The sequence below is a fragment of the Corythoichthys intestinalis genome, chromosome 18 (assembly GCF_030265065.1).
Source record: "Corythoichthys intestinalis isolate RoL2023-P3 chromosome 18, ASM3026506v1, whole genome shotgun sequence".
In the NCBI taxonomy this organism is placed as follows: domain Eukaryota; kingdom Metazoa; phylum Chordata; class Actinopteri; order Syngnathiformes; family Syngnathidae; genus Corythoichthys; species Corythoichthys intestinalis.
The window spans coordinates 28871016-28891085 of NC_080412.1; the positions used below are offsets into that span (position 1 = coordinate 28871016).

At 45.2% G+C, this 20070-nt stretch overlaps 1 protein-coding gene across 3 annotated transcripts; it reads right to left on the minus strand.

The window, feature by feature from the left end:
- Positions 1-82: 82 nt before the first annotated feature.
- Positions 83-19941, minus strand: LOC130906933 (trafficking protein particle complex subunit 14-like). 3 transcript variants are annotated; one of them, XM_057821674.1, is made up of 16 exons: positions 19666-19941; positions 19307-19589; positions 8816-10962; positions 5737-6059; positions 5560-5655; positions 3964-4093; positions 3775-3861; positions 3590-3710; positions 3339-3486; positions 3178-3260; positions 2970-3121; positions 988-1124; positions 825-903; positions 637-751; positions 438-556; positions 83-375 (listed from the first exon to the last, which is right to left on the minus strand). In XM_057821674.1, the coding sequence occupies exons 3-16, from the start codon at positions 9087-9089 to the stop codon at positions 365-367; spliced, it is 1875 nt and encodes a 624-aa protein (XP_057677657.1). In that variant the 5' UTR covers positions 9090-10962; positions 19307-19589; positions 19666-19941; the 3' UTR covers positions 83-364. The 3 variants fall into 3 exon arrangements, with proteins under 3 accessions (XP_057677657.1, XP_057677655.1, XP_057677656.1); XM_057821672.1 differs by having other exon boundaries at positions 83-556; XM_057821673.1 differs by having other exon boundaries at positions 83-556; positions 19307-19941.
- Between the last annotated feature and the right edge of the window lie 129 nt (positions 19942-20070).

The following is a 20070-nucleotide window of genomic DNA, read 5'->3' on the forward strand; positions in this document are numbered from 1 at the left end:
ACAGAGAAAGAGAAAGCGAGAGAGATACTGTAAATAAATGGAGTCACTCAGCAGAAAATTGAAACTTTATTGTGTAGTTTAAAGTTCATTTTGATACTGATGTGGTCTGTTAAGACAGAAAAATTTTTTCTATTGACGAGGATTTGAGACAACTTTGCCATAAATAGTGAAAATCCCCAATTCACCAACCTCAAAAGACTTAAACTTGCCAAGAGATGGCGCCAAAGTAATACTTTTACACAAGATAGTGTCTTTGGCCGGAACCCCAAATCAGCAAATGGCATGATTTTCCTAGAACGTTTCCACGTCCTCCTTGACGTCGTCCTGCGCCCAGTTGTCCTTTTCCATCTGCTCTTACGTGTTTTCAACGTTCTCCTGGAAGTCATTTTACATGTTCTCCCCTTGTCCCGGATCCACCACCAGAACTTTACACTCACGCTTAGCGATCTTGTCCAGCGATAGGAGACTTTTGTCCTGCGGTGGCAAGTAGAGCGGCCGGCCCACCGGAGAGCCCACTGGTGGTGTGATGGCGCGCCGCTCCATGGCGCTGCCCGTCCTGAAGCGTATACGTCATATAAACTGTGATAAATAGGACTTTGCTGTACGTCGACGCAAAACTCTGCGATGACATCTCACCTCATGATGTGGGAGCGTGACGGCTGTTGGTGCGAAAAAGACTGTGAGCGACCCAAACTGGCCTGGTGGCGGTCCAGCAGGTCTCGCACCGCCGGGCTGGATGGGCTGTTCTTACCTGAAAAGATTCCATTTCTAAATCAGAAAACTCTGAAACATCTAGGTGACATCTACATCTAAAATCTACTAACGCGAGAGCGGCCTGGCGTCAGGGGGCGGGTTGGACACGGATGCCGTGAATTGGAGCTTGAGTTTCATGTGCTGACTCAGCTGAGGAGGGAAAATGATCAGATCAGTCCTTCATTCCGCACTTCAAAATGACAGTGTGTGACAACTCCCCGTGCGGGGGGATACCTCGTAGAGTCCTGGTCGGAGGATCTGGAAGGCCACACTGAAGGTTAGCGTGCTGCCTTTGCGACAGTGACCCAAGTTACTGAGTGGGGTGTGGCACACCACCGCTGACAATGTGGCATCTTCGCTCTGACCGCGCCCTGATAAACGCAATCCAAAACCTCTCCAGCTTGACCGCACTCAATGCTCAAATGAATCGTATCTATTCACTAGGGGTGTGCCATCTTAGGCACCCCACGATTCGATTACGATTCAGGGTGCTACGATCCGAATATTAAATGATCGCGGTATTGACGTTGATCGCGATTATCACGATTATCGCTGCATCGTACACTGCTGCTTAATACAGTAGCCAAACAAATTTATGTCCAATACAGTAGCCAAACAAATTTATGTCCATTATTTATTTAAAATATCCTAATGATTCAACAGGAATGAGGGAAACATGCCCATACAACAAAAAGCTGCCCTTCAGCTGCTTATTTATTATTATTTTTTTTTTTTACAAGAAAGTGCAAAAACATTAACCATTTTAAAGGGAGCACTTATTCCTCTCAACAATACAATAACATTTACACAGGTGGAATGAATTCCACATTTTCTGGAAACAAAGGCTATGTTCATACTACAGGTCTTAATGCACGAATCCGATTTTTTCGTGGTTTTCCGACTCGAGTGAGGCATTAATTTGACGGTCTGAATGTGACAAGTCGCATAGAACTGGACCATTTCAAATCCGATCTGGGTCACTTTCGTATGTGGTTCAAATCCGACCTGGGCCACATTTTTCCAGACTGTCGCGGCGGTCTGTACTGTCCAGTCTCCCAAATCGGAATTCATGCAGCAATTACCTCATCAAATAGCGAGAGAGACGGTAAGGTAGCGGTGCAGCTGTGCAATATTAGTGCCTAGCTTGCAGTGAACACGGCTTTTTGGGGAATGGCCGGGCTTGACAACAGTCATAAAAAATAAAAATGGGTTGAGGATAAGCCTGAGAAAAATCGGTTTTCTCTCTGTTCTATGTGAGCAATATTTTAACATTGCCTACACGGCCGAGAGTCGGGGCAAACTGCCTGTATGTGTGTGTGACATGCAGAGACAGTGCGTGCATGCTATCGATCCATATAAACTTTGACAATAAGCCTTAACGGGGATTATTTATGTCTGTTATTTGTGCCCTCTTTTTGAAAAGCTAAATATAATATCCCTGGAATGGCGGATGACGTGTGTCATTTATTTTGATGCTTCTGCGCATGCGGGTCTTCTTGCTCAGTGAGTGTCGGACTCCGAATTAGTGCGCATGCGTAATACTTGAATGGTCTCAATGGATAAAGGCAGTCTGAACGGGCAGGCAGAAAAAACGGATATGACAAAAAATCAGATATGTGCATTAAGACCTGTAGTATGAACATAGCCAAAGTGTCTTTAGAAATAACACTTCTTTTAACCAATATACTTTGTTTTCACAGAATTCTGTACTATTTCGCATGTTTGTAGTGTTACCGCAGTACTTAATCTTGGTTTTACACGTTCTGCATATGCAACACACTCAGGACATTTTTTAATTGAAATGCCGTAAAACTACTGCTGGACATCTAAATGACAAGGAGCAATGAACTATCTCTCTTCCCGTCTTGCTCTAAAAAAACAACTTGCGCACAAAAGCGCGACCACCCGGTTGCACTTCTGTCCCTGCCTCTCTCATACACAAATTTATTTTCCAGTCTTTTAAAAAGGAGTAAGTCTCTCTCTCAGTAACCAGCAGCATCCATCATAACGTGTGCGTGCCTGTTAACGGTGCCCGGCGGCAGACGTGTCTTGAATTTTGTTCTGCTACGAGCGGCTGCCATAAAATTATGAGGGAAAAACATAGTTTTTGAACCTTTATGAATCGTAATCGAATCGTCACGTGTCGAATCGCGATGCATGTAATAATCGATTTTTTGGAACTCCTCTACTATTTATGCCACAGAAGTCAAACCCACCCTCAGGAGTCCAGACGAGTCGTACGGAGAGGAAGTCTTGCAGGTTGTTGATCAGCACGTATTTGACCTTGAAGTGCTCTTTGACTTTGACAGTGCCGGGACAGCTGGCCGTCATCACGAACCTGGGCCGGTCTAGACGGACGCTCGGCAACCTGGCATTGGAGAGAAGTAAGCGAATACCAAATTTCAGATGCTTTGAGCCTCATACCTGTAGTGGGTGTAGATGCAGTTGGTGAAAGGCATCTTGGGAGTTGACCACTGAAGCACGGCAACTAGAGGAACCTCCATCCCCTTAGCAGATGGACCATGGCCATTGAGTTCAAGACAAACTGAGCAGACTTAAATATCAGGTTCACGAGCTTATCCCACCTCATTTGACTCATCCTGCGGCATGTCATTGAGATGCAACTGGAACATGAAATCGTGTTCCTCCAAGGCACCGAGTGTGCTGGGAAGGCGGCTGGCCGGGCTGTCCACCTTGCAGAAAGACGCCATGCCCACCTCGCCTGAGTGATGGCTGCAGCGGATAAATTGGGAAAGACAAGATTTAAACTAACAGTTCACAGACCCTCAGATGGCCAAGGCACCTAGCTGGAGAAGTACTGCTTTTAAGTACACACCAAACGTTGTCCACGAGCAGAACAGATCCGTCAGGCATCACGGGAAGGTAGGAAGCATTGAGGTCCGGCAGAATACGAAGGTCCCCCACGCTCACCTCCTCTTGTGATGACTTGTTTAACACTGTGCGGTAGCAGAGGACCAACATCACCTCCTGCTTCGATGGCGGCACGTTGACAAACTATACCTTTGAGCACAGCCAGGTGTCGCCCTGAAACACTCATCAGCTTGCAGCGAACAGTGGGAGGCGGCAGGACGGTCAAGGTGGTGCTCACTAAGTCAATTTATACGAGTTTACATAAATCCGTCATCGGGCCAAAATTTTTGCCCAGACTTTGCAGCAATTACTGAAAATCTTTGGACGTGAGGGCCTAACCTTGGGCCTTGAAGGTGTTGAGGTCATGTCTGAAGGTTAGTGACGGGTCCCGCTGTTGCAGGACACTTAGGTAGCCCAACTCTTGCACCTCTGCTTGCTCCGCCTCCTTCTTCCACACCGTCACCATCACCTAAAGACAGTTAGTAGTGTTGCACCAATACCATTTTTTGGCTCCCGATATTGATTGTGTGGTATTGGCATCAATCAAGGCGATACTGTACTATACCGTTTTTGAAAAATTACACAATTTTATATTCTTTTTATATGAAATCACTGCATACTCACTTGACTAATTGCTATTATGGCATGGTCAGACTCTGCTAAACTCATTGCCTTCCATTGACAGATGTCCAATATGTTTGAAGCGGGAGGGTGGCAGCAAATGAACGAACGTTCATTACTAGTAGGGTTGTTCCGATCATGTTTTTTTTGCTTCCGATCCGATCCGATCGTTTTAGTTTGAGTATCTGCCGATCCCGATATTTCTCAATCAGATTGCTTTTTTTTTGCTCCCGATTCAATTCCAATCATTCCCGATTATTTTTCCCGATCATATACATTTTGGCAATGCATTAAGAAAAAAATGAATAAAATTAGGATGAATATATACATTCAACATACAGTACATAAGTACTGTATTTGTTTATTATGACAATAAATCCTCAAGATGGCATTTACATTATTAACATTCTTTCTGTGAGAGGGATCCACGGATAGAAAGACTTGTAATTCTTAAAGGATAAATGTCACTTTGTATATTGTGACTAAATATTGCCATCTAGTGTATTTGTTGAGCTTTCAATAAATGAAACTGCAGCCATTTGCATGATGCCCAAATGCATGATGGGAAGTGCAACCATGACTGTGCGTAGGGGCACCAATTGATATATCTTCTCTGCGTTGGGAAAGAACATAGGGTGTTAAGAAAATGATCAACTACTACCTTTCTTCCCTACATTGCCTCCCACGTTATTTTTAATTGCTGAGAGAGGTGTTTTAAGGCTTTAGCCACATAAAAAATGGCTCCAAAGGCTGTCAAAATTCTCTCGACTCATTATACGCTGCCGTTTTGCACTATCTATAGGTAAAACGGCATCTTTATAGGTTGAATGCGACAATGCGTGAGTGGGTCGTGCAGCGCATGTGTTTATACCGCCGTTAACACAATAAATTTGATAGCCCTACCTTAAGCCAAAGCTACTCTGGATGAGTGTAAGACATTTTGTCTGTAACGTTAAATATAATTAGAAAACGATTCAAATAAAAAATATATATATATTAAAAAAAGGGATGTCCGATATTTTTTTGCCAATTCCGATACTTTGAAAATGACGTGATTGGACCCGATCCATCGGGATGCCGACATGTTTAATTACTAGCCTACTACTTGTAAACTAATTGGTGGGAGGGTACAACTTGGCCAGAGGAAGAACAAATTTGATTTACTGTGTGCAGCTGTCGGCCATAGGGCGACCAGCGGTTCTGAACATCAGTACGTTATTTCTTGTTGCTCATTTTAGTACCGTGTCGGTGCAACATTATTCAGTAAAGCGAGGAACTGCAGTTTTTTCCAAACGTTAAAGATCAAAAGGCCACCTTGACTTTCACAGTGCTGACAGGAAGTTTGTCCAATGAGACTGTGAGCGGGAAGACAACCTCGTCCGCAAGAACCATTGGCTCATCCAGAGGAGACTGAATCAAGAAGAATGATAAAAACAAGCGCTCAGACGTTGTGCAAGTCACATTTGAGCCTTATGCGCTTTCAACACTGACCTGGACCGGAGCCCTGCGGAACTCCCGGCTAGCCGAGCCACACGAGTTATGGATGAGCAGTGGCTTGCAGTCCCGAAAGCTTCGACATCGCGAATCCACCCTACTGCCCAGCGCCGCGATGGCTGCCTCCGCCGCAGCCATATAGTCGTCGCTGGTGTCGTCGCCAGCCTCGTCCCCGCTGCTGCCGTAGTCGTGGTAGTGCTGGCCAGACCGGTGGCGACCGCTCTCGCCCGGACTTACGCTGGCCACCGCACAAAGCGAGCCTGCCAGCTCGCGCCAGGCCCGCCCGCTGCAAGTCTCTGTCCCGAACCCCGCGCTGTCCCCTGTTGGAACAGGCATTGGCATTGGTCTTGTCCAGTACAGTAGTTTAATAAGGAAAAAGACAAATAAAGAAAAGCACTTAAAAATGTATGCAACTTCACATATTTTAGGTAAGCGAGATACCTATCATAAAGGCAAATAAAAATGATAAGCAAAATTGAGTCGTTCATCTCTGGCGCATTATATGATGTAACTTCCGGTGTGGTTTAGGGCAGTCATCCTCGGTATCGGTCCGTGGCGCATTTGCTACCGGGCCACAGATAAATAATAAATCAATTGTTCTTGACCACAATCTGGCCTGTATCTCTTGACACATCAATATACCTGTCTACTCTAATGATTAATCCGAGTAGAGATTTGTGTACGTTGCCATCTGGTGGTTGGCCACAATTACTGTTTACATACCTATAGCAGCCCAGCGTCAATCAATTTAAACAGTAACGCTAGCTTCTGTCGGCTGTGTGCTGCAGGCGGCGACGTCTTTGGACAGCTTTTTTACAGGGAAAAGGCCACCTGCAGAGCCAGAAAAGGAGCCTACAACCAATTTCATTCTGCATAATATGCATAGGCAGAGTTTTACTTTTGTGGCAGGGGGGGCAAAACATGTTGATGACCCCAAAACGCGGTTTCAGCAATAAAATTATGTATGGTTGGTTAGTAGCTTAGCCCGTGCTCGTAAATACAGCCATCCCAGCTATGTGTGTGGGGGTGTGCACGCGCGTTTTTCTGTGGAGAAGTTGACGCCGATTTTTGCGTTCCGCGGAGATATCCAATTTAAAGTTTTTCCAGTCACTCACACCCTTGCGAAATGAATCCTCACTGTGGTGAGTTTCAAAATGGCGGCAGGCAAAACAGAAGACGCAAGACGGCATCCTTTTTGACTGAATATTCCAGTCAGGAATATTTACAATCATACATTAAAAATAGGCATTTTTTTTGTTTCCCATAATTTTTTAGGGGAATTCTAAATCAGCCTGCTTAGCACAGCTATGCTTTGGCCTCTCTGGCGTTTTATGGTCCACATCTTCAATCCTTTGTTCTGTCTCAGTAGTTTTTGTCGCTTTTGAAAGTTTAGGTTTGAAAAAAATTACGTGAATCCATCTTGTTCTTCTGTCCTCAGGTGGTTTTGGCTAAGTAAAGCAAATGACTGTCTTTAAGGTGCTAGTCACCTGATCTGCTCAAAAATTAATTTTGCCCCACTATAATTTTTTTTGTTCATTTCTTTTGTTGTTTGTTTTATTGCTTTACATCTTTTGTAGAGAATATTTTACCGGCAAAGTCTTAATTTTAAAATTCATACACGTACTGAAAAGTCAGTTAAGTGCAATGAAATTTTCGGGCAACAAGGGGCCCCCCCTTAATTTCCACGTATGATAATATTTGGCTAAAAGCTCGCAAACGAGGCAACAAAAGTGAATGCAAAAAGAGCTTCATACCTCGTGGCGAACCGGATTGCTAAAGCCAAGAAACCTTTCACGATTGGGAACTCATTATGCCTGTGACCAAGGATACTTGCCGTCAAGTTTTAGGAGAGGTCGGAGTTAAAAAGGTTGATTTAGCATATGGTGAGTTACATTTTACCAGCACCTAATGTTTGTTTTTAGCACCGTTGTCTTATTTTATATTTACTGTAATTTTTTGCTACGCATTGCTGGTCTGTTGAAAAAAAGGTCCACATTACAATTTGGTCCAAAAAAGGTTGGGGACTACTGGTCTAGGGTGTCGTAGATTGTCGATAAAATATATATAAAAACATGCACTGATGCACATTGTGCAATATCAAATACAGTAATTTACATATTAATGTAAAGGCATTAAATTCAACTATCATTTGTCAATTTTGAACGCAAGGTCATCTCTTCTTACATAAATGTTGATTGACATTTGGCTGTAATGTGGAACAATCAATAACATGAGCACACTTGGGTCATGATTTTTCATATAATTCAAATGTCATGTCATGATTTAAAACTCAACAATTTGTATTGTAATTTAACAGAAAATGTTAAATGATGTCATCTGTATCGGGGAGTACTAAGAAGTAACGTGCCAGTGCTGCACAATATGTACTTTTTGAGACCTAGTTTGCAACCGCCAGTTGCCGTACTCAAGATGGCCGCCAACTATGCAGCCCTCTTATTAAATACACGTCCACTTGTGTGCCACCCGATCATCCTTCTGTGAATTTCAATGAGTTTATCACAATGAATTAAAATCGTTCATTCGCTGCCACCCCTCCTACTTCAAATAGATTGGACGTCTAGCGCCATCAATGGCAGACAATGAGTCAAGCAGTGTCTGACTAAGCTATGAAGGCAACTACTTTACATTTAAGTGAGTATGTAGTAATAATAGTATTAAGAGAATTTAAAAATGTTCAAGAAATTTTCAAAAAATACAATACGGATAGAGTATCGTAATTAGCCGATACCACAGAACCGGGTGTCAGAAACCAAAAATTGGTGTTGGTGCAACACTAATAAAGAGTACGTAAAAGTAATTCTTCTGTCTTTAGAAGAATTTAAATGTAAGATATTATGCTATATATAAACCTAAATACTCTATATTTACTAAACATCTTAGCTTAGCATGCTGTATCCCAATGGCAACATGAATTTATTGCTGTATTTGAACCTTTAATTTAAGCGTTATTATTAAAGATATTAGAAACGCGTGTATTGATTAGATGAAAGTATTCCAATCAACATAGAGCAGCATCCTCCCCTCAGATTGTCTAGCCCCACCTCCCTCCCCGTACCGGGGCCTGGTTCGGTCGGCGTCGCCTTGCCGGCGTCCCTGCAACGCAGCACCAGCAGGAAGCGGACAGTCTCCCCCAGATAGAGGTGGCTCCGGCGCGGCAGAGTTCGGTACCGGGCTGGCTCGGACAGGTCCGTGATGGGAACCGCCGGGAAATACATGAAATATTCGCACTGAGACTCCATCATCTGCACCATGGCGACGGGCGGATGAGGAGGAAGAGAGCGAGAGGAACAATAACATACAAGCACTTCCCAGTTGGTTTGGGGCGCCATCTGCTGGAGGCTGTAAGAGTTTGACGCAGCAGGATTTGGCTAGTAATGCCTGGTCTGGGTTTATTTTATGACGTCTATGGCTGGAACTATACAGTATATTTTTTGTACATTTCCAATAATACATTAATATAAAGGAATACTTTTAATTTATTTTTTATTTGCAAGGGAATGATATTAAACGTTCACATCCTTTAGGGATTTTTGGATCAAACATTTGAATTCGTTATCTTCTGCAGGTATTGAAATGAATATTTTATTTTAACCACATATAGGTGCAATAGACTTTTTGGTCATTTACCCAAACATAATTTCATAAAAACCTGACATCCACATATATAGGGCGGAAAACACTCAGGTGACTTGAAGTTCCGCTCTGAGACCCCCAATTTGGCCAACTTTGGCCGATATGCATGTGTGATACATAAATGGAAAGATTAAAATCTCAATTTTCTGGGGGAAGAAAATTTTTAAACTATCTGGAGGTGAGAGCACGTGAGAGCAGAATTACAGACGCCATGACTTTAACAAGATATTATTACGTACTTACCTTGTTTCGATCCAAAAACTCCATGTAGCATGGATCACTGAGTGTCAAGACACAGCTGTGAATGGCCACAGCTGGATTTTTTTAGGGATTTTATGGGTGAAACATGGTAATATAACAATGGTCGCGATACAGAAATGGTAGACATCAAGGAGTGGGCCAGATTTTCTTTTTCATATATTTACCATTTTAAACGTTTTTTTTTTTCTCAAAATTTTCTCTGTTTGGACCGATTATTTATCATCTAACAAATCAGAGAAAATGCAACATTAACAAAAAAAAAAAAATACAATTAACCGATAGTTATGAGGTAGATATCCGTGACTTTTTTACAGACGTCATTTTTTTCATTGTGACGTCATTTGTTTAAAAGTAAAAAAGTGAATAATTTCTTTAAAGTGTTTTTTTTCTTAAACGAAATATGAAACATCAATTAATGATTCAAAGCTAAAAATTACAGATATTTTGAATAATAAATATAATTAATTACCTTCGTTTTATGGTTGGGTTAAAACAAACGCGGTTGCGCGACGTCTGTAAACGGGGGTTTCCAGGGTAAAACGGGCAGATTAAAAATGGTTCGGGGGCTCAATGCGCCATGAATCTGCTATGGCAGCATATAAACCTATTTTTCTCTCAAACACAACAGTTGTTTTGGCTTAAAATACAGCAGTTTCTTTTAAAGAGGAGTACAAGAGCAGAAACTGCTTTTTCAGTCTTGTCTGTGTTTTCTGCCATAGACATAGCATTTTGGCTCATGTAGACCATAGTATTAATGTAACGTTTCATGCACTAATTATGATATTTTTTTAAACATTACAAGACACTCATGTAAAGCAACACTTGGTAACTTTTCAGTTTTAGTTGATTTTAGTGACACCGGTGGACAAAGCGGTACTGTTTAGCCTTAACGAAGACTGTGTTTCCAATGACCACCAGCCCCGCGTTTCCCATGAGGACCATTGCACACCCACATAGTTTCGTAAAATAATGATGTCCTGCAGCAGATGGATTTCCAGCGGCTGTAAGAAGGATGAAAAGTAATGAATCCAGTTGTAGCTAAACAATAGCATATGACAGTTAGCAACCGTGTGACTTAAGAGGAGGCGTCCTCAGCTAACTGTGGAAGGGGAGTCGCACAGAGCTCAACGGCTGGCGTTTCTGCGACGTGACCCATGGCTGGTGTGCAGTCTGTCAGCGGGATTTCTGTGCTTCCCAAGGCAGGTGTTCCAGGAGGCCAGTCCACTGAGGGTGTAGTTGCAGGACAGATATGGTCTGTGCAAGGAGTGGAGTCCCCCATCAAACTCTGATGTTTGTATTGGCTCATGTCTAAAAATGAATAAATAAATAAATAAATAAATAAATATAAGTAAATAATAAAAAAATAAAAATAAAAAAAACATGGTAACAATGCTGCATTAGTCACAGTGTCATATACGGGTCGCGGCATTCATATGAGCAGATATGACGAGTTTGTTGTTCCTTAAAATTGCTTCCATACAGCACAGAAACTTTACATGCACATGCAATCGAAACTTTATGCAAATGCAAACGAACTTAAATTGGTAGAAGTCTTTCTCTATGCTACAAATTTATCAAGGAACACCATCAATGACGTGTATTTCCACGTCGGCCGGCACCGAACCAGCCACTGCTCTGTTCGATTATTGTAAACATATGAAGCATAGGCGTTTTCCCGTTTAGTCCGAGTTGTAGTAAGTTCTTGGCTTTAAGTACTGTAGCCCCTAATTTAGCGCTTGCTACCTTTTTTGCTTTAGTTGCGGCGTTAAATACAGTGGGGCAAATAAGTATTTAGTCAACCACTAATTGTGCAACATGGGTTAACCTCAACCATGAGAGACAGAATGTGAAAAAAAAAAAACAGAAAATCGCAGTGTTTGATTTTTAAAGAATTTATTTGCAAATCATGGTGGAAAATAAGTATTTGGTCAATACCAAAAGTTTATCTCGATACTTTATGTACCCTTTGTTGGCAATAACGGAGGCCAAACGTTTTCTGTAACTCTTCACAAGCTTTTCACACACTGTTGCTGGTATTTTGGCCCATTCCTCCATGCAGATCTCCTCTAGAGCAGTGATGTTTTGGGGCTGTCCTTGGGCAATATAGACTTTCAACTCCCTCCACAGATTTTCTATGGGGTTGAGATCTGGAGACTGGCTAGGCCACTCCAGGACCTTGAAATGCCACTCCTTTGTTGCCCTGGCTGTGTGTTTGGGATCATTGTCATGCTGAAAGACCCAGCCACGTCTCATCTTCAATGCCCTTGCCGATGGAAGGATATTTTCACTCAAAATCTCTAGATACATGGCCCCATTAATTCTTTCCTTTACACAGATCAATCGTCCTAGTCCCTTTGCAGAAAAACAGCCCTAAAGCATGATTTTTCCACCCCCATGCTTCCCAGTGGGCATGGCGTTCTTCGGATGCAATTCAGTATTCTTTCTCCTCCAAACATGAGAACCTGTTTTTCTACTAAAAAGTTCTATTTTGGTTTCATCTGACCATAACACATTCTCCCAGTCTTCTTCTGGATCATCCAGATGCTCTCTAGCGAACCGCAGACGGGCCTGGACGTGTACTTTCATCAGCAGGGGGACACGTCTGACAGTGCAGGATTTGAGTCCCTGGCGGCGCATTGTGTGACTGATAGTTGCCTTTGTTACTGTGGTCCCAGCGCTCTTAAGGTCATTCACTAGGTCCCCCCGTGTGGTTCTGGGATTTTTGCTCACCGTTCTTGTTATCATTTTGACGCCACGGGGTGAGATCTTGCATGGAGCCCCAGATCGAGGGAGGTTATCAGTGGTCTTGTATGTTTTCCATTTTCTAATAATTGCTCCCACAGTTGATTTCTTTACACCAAGCGTTTTACCTATTGCAGATTCAGTCTTCCCAGCCTGTTGCAGGTCTACAATTTTGTCTCTGGTGTCCTTCGATAGCTCTTTGGTCTTGGCCATAGTGGAGTTTGGAGTGTGACTGAGTTTGGGGACAGGTGTCTTTTATACCGATAATGAGTTAAAACAGGTGCCATTAATACAGGTAACGAGTGGAGCCATTATGATATTTTGCCCCCGAAGCTTCTGTGGTGGTGAATAAGCACTCTATTAAATTCAGTTGGACTCTCAATGTTATCCAAAGGTGCCAAATAAACAAGTTACATCATAAACATACACGATAGATGTTCAACTATTGGATTGGCTGTCCATTACCGTCAAAGGAAGCCATGAAATTAATTCATGAACTAAATCAAAGCAGTTACAACAGTACGAAGGTTATTGATGTGTCTGCTTAGTTTTCAGTAATAATGTAATGTAAATAATTATTTGCATTCAATCAAATGTCTTTGTATTCTCTTGAATTAAAATAAGAAACAAAAAGACAACAAAATCTGAAATTTGAACTTTGGAAGTCAGTCATACATTCATCTGACCAAGTTTTCTTTGGGCTTTTTCAATGACTTCCCACTGGAGAAACCCATGCAACACCTAAAGGACTCATTAATCAAGTTGATATTTGGTGAAAACATTTTGAATAATTAATGTGCCTAAATGAGCCTTTTGGGGACAAGATCAGAGGTATCGAAAACATGGTTGTTGGTGACATGTACACCAGAGAGGAGAAAGAAGGAAGAGATCTTAATTAGCAAAGCTCTGAACAACAACAACAAACACTTACGTCATGGACACAAAGTTTCGTCTTAAGTTTACGTTTTCATCAGAAGCAGATGAAATATAATTTTTACCAGCTCAAATAATACCACCTACACAAACTGTTTTGTTAATATAATAATACATGCAGTATATAAGTGTCACATGGCATTGTAATAGTTTTGCATTCAGAGTTACCCCCTGTGTATTCAATATACATTTAGTTAAATATCAATATATTCTTTAAATAGCAGCAATTTCCTGTTTTTTGTCATTTACGAATGTCCTTTACATATTCAATAGTAATGTCCATCAAGTACTTTGGTGTTATGTCAAATTTTTTTATAAGCTGTGGCTTGTTAAACATATATTATCTTCTGGTACTTTTTTTTTTTTTTTAAACAAATGGTTTCACTGAGCTTACACAGAAAGAAACATGTAAAAAAACAAAACTAAAACACGTCACATATTAAACTGACATTGATGACACATTGATGTGCAGTGACACACCGGTTTGAAATCAGGGTACTGAATAATAACTATTAAGGTATTATTAAATGTATAGGACCTAATTTTAAGAAAATTGAAGATATTAAGACCTTATCAAATGTAGTGCACATGGTTTTAAGAACATTGAAGATATTTTAGAGTTGTCAGTGAAACCAACATCCATGTACAGTATTTACCCAGGATGGATTTGAAACGGTGGCAGCGGACGACGTCCCCTCGACGCACGACTACTCATCGGTAAACCCGAATTGAAATGTCAGCGTGCCAACAGAGGCTAATTTAGGCCCTGTCCTTTAGGCTAAGGAGTTCAGCATTTGAATTTCAAATAACCAAAGATCAACAAGGTTTTTTGTCTTTTTGTCTGTTAATGTATTTCAAGAGAACACAAAGATATTTTATGGGATTACAAATTACTATTAAGACGATAACTCATTGACAGTGACATACAGTAACATTGGGGTGTTACTATTTACATTTTCAAATGAACCTTTTCATGCATGAATTATGATTTCTTCTTTTCCCTCTTTTTTACCGGCACTCATTTAACTCACTGGTTGCCATTGACTGAACTTCCCAGTCTAAATGGATTGGACCCTCAATAGCATGCGATCAGCAAAATACTACGAAATTTGTTTTTAAAAAATATTACTGTTACTAAGGGCCGTAACCAGAATGTATTTTGTTTTTAATCCATATTTGATTATTATTATTATTAACATCATATAGTTAATTTAGCTTTTTATTAACATTGTATTCATTTCAAAATCTATTTATATAATTATATAAATATATCACAAAAATACAATAATTATTAATAATTAAAAATATTTATATGATAATAATAATAATAATAATAATAATTGCTAATATTTGTGTCTTAATGACAAAAAATTCTCACTTTGTTAGGGAGCGCTGGGAAGTGGACCCCAAAGCAGACAAGGGTGGCTGTGGTGATTTTCAAAAGTTTATTTGAACGCACGTCGCAGCACCGCACGTGCACTTGGCGTGTAGCTGGCAGGTGTCGAAAGGAGATCAATCAGGCGTCGTACAATACTGGGAGCAGGCACGGGGAATCCTGGGACGGAACAAGAGGTCTGATTAGCCGGGTAAGAATTAATGTGGTAAATACCTGAATGCTGGACTTCACTGACGGGATTACTGAAAGTTTGGTCTGGCGACGAGCGGCAACGACGAGCTGGCTTATAAAGGCGGCTGATTTCGATGGCTTGCAGCTGTCGGCGTCTTCGCCCGTCTGTCTCCAGCCTGCAATCAAGGAGCCCTAACAGTACCCCCCCCCCACGGGCGCCACCAGGCGCCCGAGGCACGCAATCGGGATGGGCGCGATGGAAGTCGCGTATCAGGGACCTGCACAACACCTGCCTGGCTGGGATCCAACTTCGTTCCTCAGGCCCATAGCCCTCCCAGTCGACGAGGTACTGTACCCCACGGCCACGACGACGGACGTCCAAGAGACGTCTCACTTTGAAGGCTGGGTGCCCGTCAATTAACAATGGAGGAGGGGGAGTCTGCACCGGAGGGGACAACGGGCATGACGAAACCGGCTTTACCTGGGAAACATGGAAGGTGGGATGGACACGCAGAGACCTGGGGAGCTTGAGGCGCACTGAGCAGGGATTCACTATCTTCTCTACTTCAAAGGGGCCGACAAAACGTGGGGCCAGTTTCCTGGAATTAACTCTTAGTGGCAAGTGTTTTGAGGAGAGCCATACCTTCTGCCCCACAGAGTAGACAGGGGCTGGTGTACGGTGACGGTTGGACTGGGCCTGGGAACTTTCGGACGAGCGGATTAGCGCAGCGCGTGCTCTCCTCCAAACCTTGGTGCACCGGTTGATGTGCCTTTGCACCGAGGGAACCGCTATGTCCTGCTCTTGGGATGGGAACAAGGGGGGCTGGTAGCCCAGTGAGCACAGGAAGGGGGACATGCCTGAGGAGGCGTTCGGCAGGGTATTATGGGCATATTCGACCCAGGAGAGGTGGTCGCTCCAGGAATTGGGACAGGACTGTGCGACACAGCGAAGTGCTGCTTCCAGCTGTTGGTTTGTGCGTTCACACTGGCCGTTGGTTTGAGGATGGTAACCTGAGGAGAGACTCACACCAACATCCAGAGCTGAGCAGAAAGCCTTCCATACCTGCGAGGTGAATTGGGGACCCCTATCAGACACAATATCAGACGGGATGCCATGCAGGCGGAAGACATGCTGGACCAGCAGCTCTCCGGTCTCCTTCGCCGATGGGAGTTTGCGAAGCGGGATGAAATGGGCCCCCTTGGAAAATCTATCAACCACAGTGAGTATTACGGTGTTACCTCGGGAAGGGGGGAGACCGGAGACAAAGTCCAGGGCGATATGGGACCACGGGCGGCTAGGGATGGGAAGAGGGCGAAGCAGGCCAGAGCTGGGCTTGGTCGAGGTCTTGTTGCGGGCACAAACGTGGCAAGCAGTGACAAAAGCCCGTGTGTCCTCGGGCATTGTGGCCCACCAGAACCGTTGGCGCAACACAGCGAGGGTCCTGCGGATACCCGGGTGGCAGAACAGGCGAGACGAGTGGGCCCACTCCAGCACCTGTTGCCGGACTGATGCGGGAACAAACAAATTAGCCTGAGACCCCTGCCGGGGGTCCGGGTGCTCCCCAAGGGCTTCTTTAACCTTGGACTCCACCTCCCATTCCACTGCAGCAAGAAAACAGGTGGAAGGGAGAATGGGGGCTGGGTCCACCCTGGTCTCACTAGGCAGGAACTGGCGGGATAGGGCATCTGGCTTGATATTACGTGCCCCTGGGATATAGGAGAGAGAGAAATTAAAACGTTCAAAAAACATGGCCCACCTGGCCTGGCGAGGATTGAGCCTCCGGGCGGCCTTGAGGTACTCCAGGTTTTTGTGATCAGTCAAAACGATGAAAGGCTGGCGAGCTCCCTCCAGCAGGTGTCGCCACTCCTCCAGGGCAAGTTTAACAGCCAGCAACTCGCGGTCCCCAATGCTATAGTTTTGCTCGGCGGGGGTTAGTCTGCGGGAGAAAAATGCACAGGGGTGCACCTTGCCATCGCCAGTCTGTCGTTGGGACAAGACTGCTCCCACGCCCACTTCAGAGGCATCCACCTCCACAATGAACTGTAAGGCAAGGTCAGGATGTGCCAGCACGGGGGCTGAAGTAAAGCGTCGCTTAAGGTCCCTGAAGGCAGCGTCAGCAGAGTCAGACCAGCGAAATGGTGAAGCGGTCGATGTGAGGGCTGTTAGCGGTGCTGCGACCCTGCTGTAATTCCTGATGAACCGCCGATAAAAGTTTGCGAACCCGAGGAAACGTTGGAGTTGTTTCCGATCGGTGGGCCGTGGCCACTCTACCACTGCGGTTAGCTTACCAGGGTCCATGCGGAGTTCGCCCTTGGCAATGACGTAGCCCAGGAATTTGGTCTCTGGGACGTGGAACTCGCACTTTTCTGCCTTCACAAACAGACGGTTTTCCAGGAGTCTTTGGAGCACCTGGCGTACGTGCTGCTCGTGCTCTGTGAGGTTAGGAGAGAAAATCAGGATGTCATCAAGATAAACAAAAACAAACCTGTTGATCATGTCTCTCAGCACGTCATTGACCAGGTTCTGGAAAACCGCGGGGGCATTAGTGAGTCCAAAAGGCATGACGAGGTACTCAAAATGGCCCAGGGGAGTGTTAAACGCGGTCTTCCACTCATCTCCCTCTCTGACACGGACCAGATGATAAGCGCTGCGTAGGTCGAGCCTGGTGAAGATACGCGCGCCATGGAGGGGTGTGAACGCCGAGTCCATCAGGGGGAGTGGGTACGTGTTCTTAATGGTGATTTTGTTGAGGCCACGGAAATCAATGATGGGCCTCAATGTGCCATCCTTCTTCCCCACAAAGAAGAGGCCGGCGCCGACCGGGGATGAGGACGGACGAATTATACCTGTGGCCAAGGACTCTGTGATATAGGACTGCAGCACCTCCCTCTCAGCTTCCGAGATCTTATAAATGCGCTCCTTTGGCAGGGCGGTGCCAGGAAGTAGGTCTATGGCACAGTCATAAGGGCGGTGGGGGGGCAGGGCCACTGCTCGGTCTTTACTGAAGACTAGGCTCAGGTCATGGTAGCACTCAGGGACTGATGAGAGGTCTAGCTGGTCTGGGTTCTGGACAGGATAGGCTGGAACTAGGGCAGATTTTAAACAATTTTTATGGCAAAAGGCGCTCCATGCAGTGAGCTTGGGGTGGGTCCAATCCACCGCTGGGCTGTGAGTCTTGAGCCAGGGTAGGCCAAGAACCAGCGGCGTGTGAGGGCAATCGATTACTAATAGACTGAGTACCTCTTGGTGGTTACCCGATAGAAGAAGGTGGACAGGGTCGGTTTGTTCCCCCACACTAAACAGCACCTGTCCATTGAGTGCGATGGTCTTTAACGGGACAGGTAACGAGCGCGTTCCGACGCCCAGCTGTTTCACCAACCTGCGATCAATAAAACTTTCATCAGCACCAGAATCAACAAAAGCCTTCACACTGCAGGACTGGTCTTTCCAAGTAAGTGTGGCGGGGAGCTGGAGCCGAGCTGAGGAATTGTTAAACGCATGACTCACCAGTATTTCCTCACCTACTGGTGAGCCTGCCCGTTTCCCGGACGCACCGGACAATGGCGGAGGAAATGCCCCGCTTGGCCACAGTAGATGCATAGCTGGGCAGCGAGCCTACGTGTGCGTTCCTCCTCAGTGAGCCTGGCTCTCCCTAGCTGCATGGGCTCGGGGCTCTCAGCAGAGGGCAGTGTAGAGGCGACGGTGTGTGGGGAATACCCGGAAGTCGGGGCCATACTCTGGGCAGCGGGACAGTGAAACTTGAAAGGCGGCGGCTCGCGGCGTTGACGTCGTCTTTCGCGAAGTCGATTGTCGATTTGAATCGAACGATCGATGAGCTGATCGAGATTCCCTGGCTCGTCCCTGGAAGCCAACTCGTCCTTGAGCGATTCGCTGAGTGCGCCGGTGAAGACCTCTTGAAGCGCGGCGTCGTTGAATTGGCTCTCAGCTGCAAGCGTGCGGAACTCCACGGAGAACTCTGCGACGCTGCGCCCTCCCTGACGGATGGACATTAGACGTTTGGCGGCTTCCTTACCACGGACCGGGTGGTCGAAAACTTTGCGCATCTCGGCTGTGAAGCAGTCATATGAGGCGCACGCCGCCGAGCCCTTCTCCCACTCCGCTGTGGCCCAGGCTAGAGCTGGGCCGCGAAGACTCGCGATCAGGTAAGCGATCTTGGCCCGCTCGCCGCCGTATGTATGTGGCTGTTGGTCGAACACGAGACCGCACTGCACTAAAAAGGCACGACAAGAGCCCAAGTCGCCATCGTAGGGAGCAGGGGGTGGCACGTGCGGCTCCCGTTGCGTTGGCGGTGGGGAGACGAAGTCTCGGCGTGGTGGTGACGTCGAATGCGGGGGAAGCGGCGTGAATTGCGCCTGGAGAGACTGAAGTGCCACAGAAATTTCTCCTACCTTTTGGTAAAGATATTCGAGGGCTTGAGCGTGTCGGTCAACGGCGGGGGGTGACGAGGAAGCATAACTCGGATCCATGTCCGCGGAGTCCATGTGGCCAGACCAAGCTGTTAGGGAGCGCTGGGAAGTGGACCCCAAAGCAGACAAGGGTGGCTGTGGTGATTTTCAAAAGTTTATTTGAACGCACGTCGCAGCACCGCACGTGCACTTGGCGTGTAGCTGGCAGGTGTCGAAAGGAGATCAATCAGGCGTCGTACAATACTGGGAGCAGGCACGGGGAATCCTGGGACGGAACAAGAGGTCTGATTAGCCGGGTAAGAATTAATGTGGTAAATACCTGAATGCTGGACTTCACTGACGGGATTACTGAAAGTTTGGTCTGGCGACGAGCGGCAACGACGAGCTGGCTTATAAAGGCGGCTGATTTCGATGGCTTGCAGCTGTCGGCGTCTTCGCCCGTCTGTCTCCAGCCTGCAATCAAGGAGCCCTAACACACTTGTCCTGTAAATGGTTAAACTTTTGAATAGCTGTCCACTATTGTGATGACTGTACGTGAAAGGACTGGGAACTACGTTTCTACTGTTCTAAAGGCTTTAATGTTATTTCATAAATTTACTCAATGGCTGCCTCTGACGGTGATAGACGTTCAAACCCTTTGATGCTTACAAGAGGCGGGGTCACTGTTGGTGTGTCATGGTGACCTGATGGGTCAACATGGCGAAAGCAAGCATATAAAGCCGTCTATCAGGCAGTCAGTCTTCTGT

Coding starts and splice junctions, on each gene's coding strand:
- LOC130906933 (XM_057821672.1), bottom strand. CDS start 9,089: ATGGCGCCCCAAACCAACTGGGAAGTGCTTGTATGTTATTGTTCCTCT. Junction 904..987: donor TCCGACCAGGACTCTACGAG/GTATCCCCCCGC, acceptor TTCCCTCCTCAG/CTGAGTCAGCACATGAAACT. Junction 557..636: donor TCACGCTCCCACATCATGAG/GTGAGATGTCAT, acceptor TATACGCTTCAG/GACGGGCAGCGCCATGGAGC.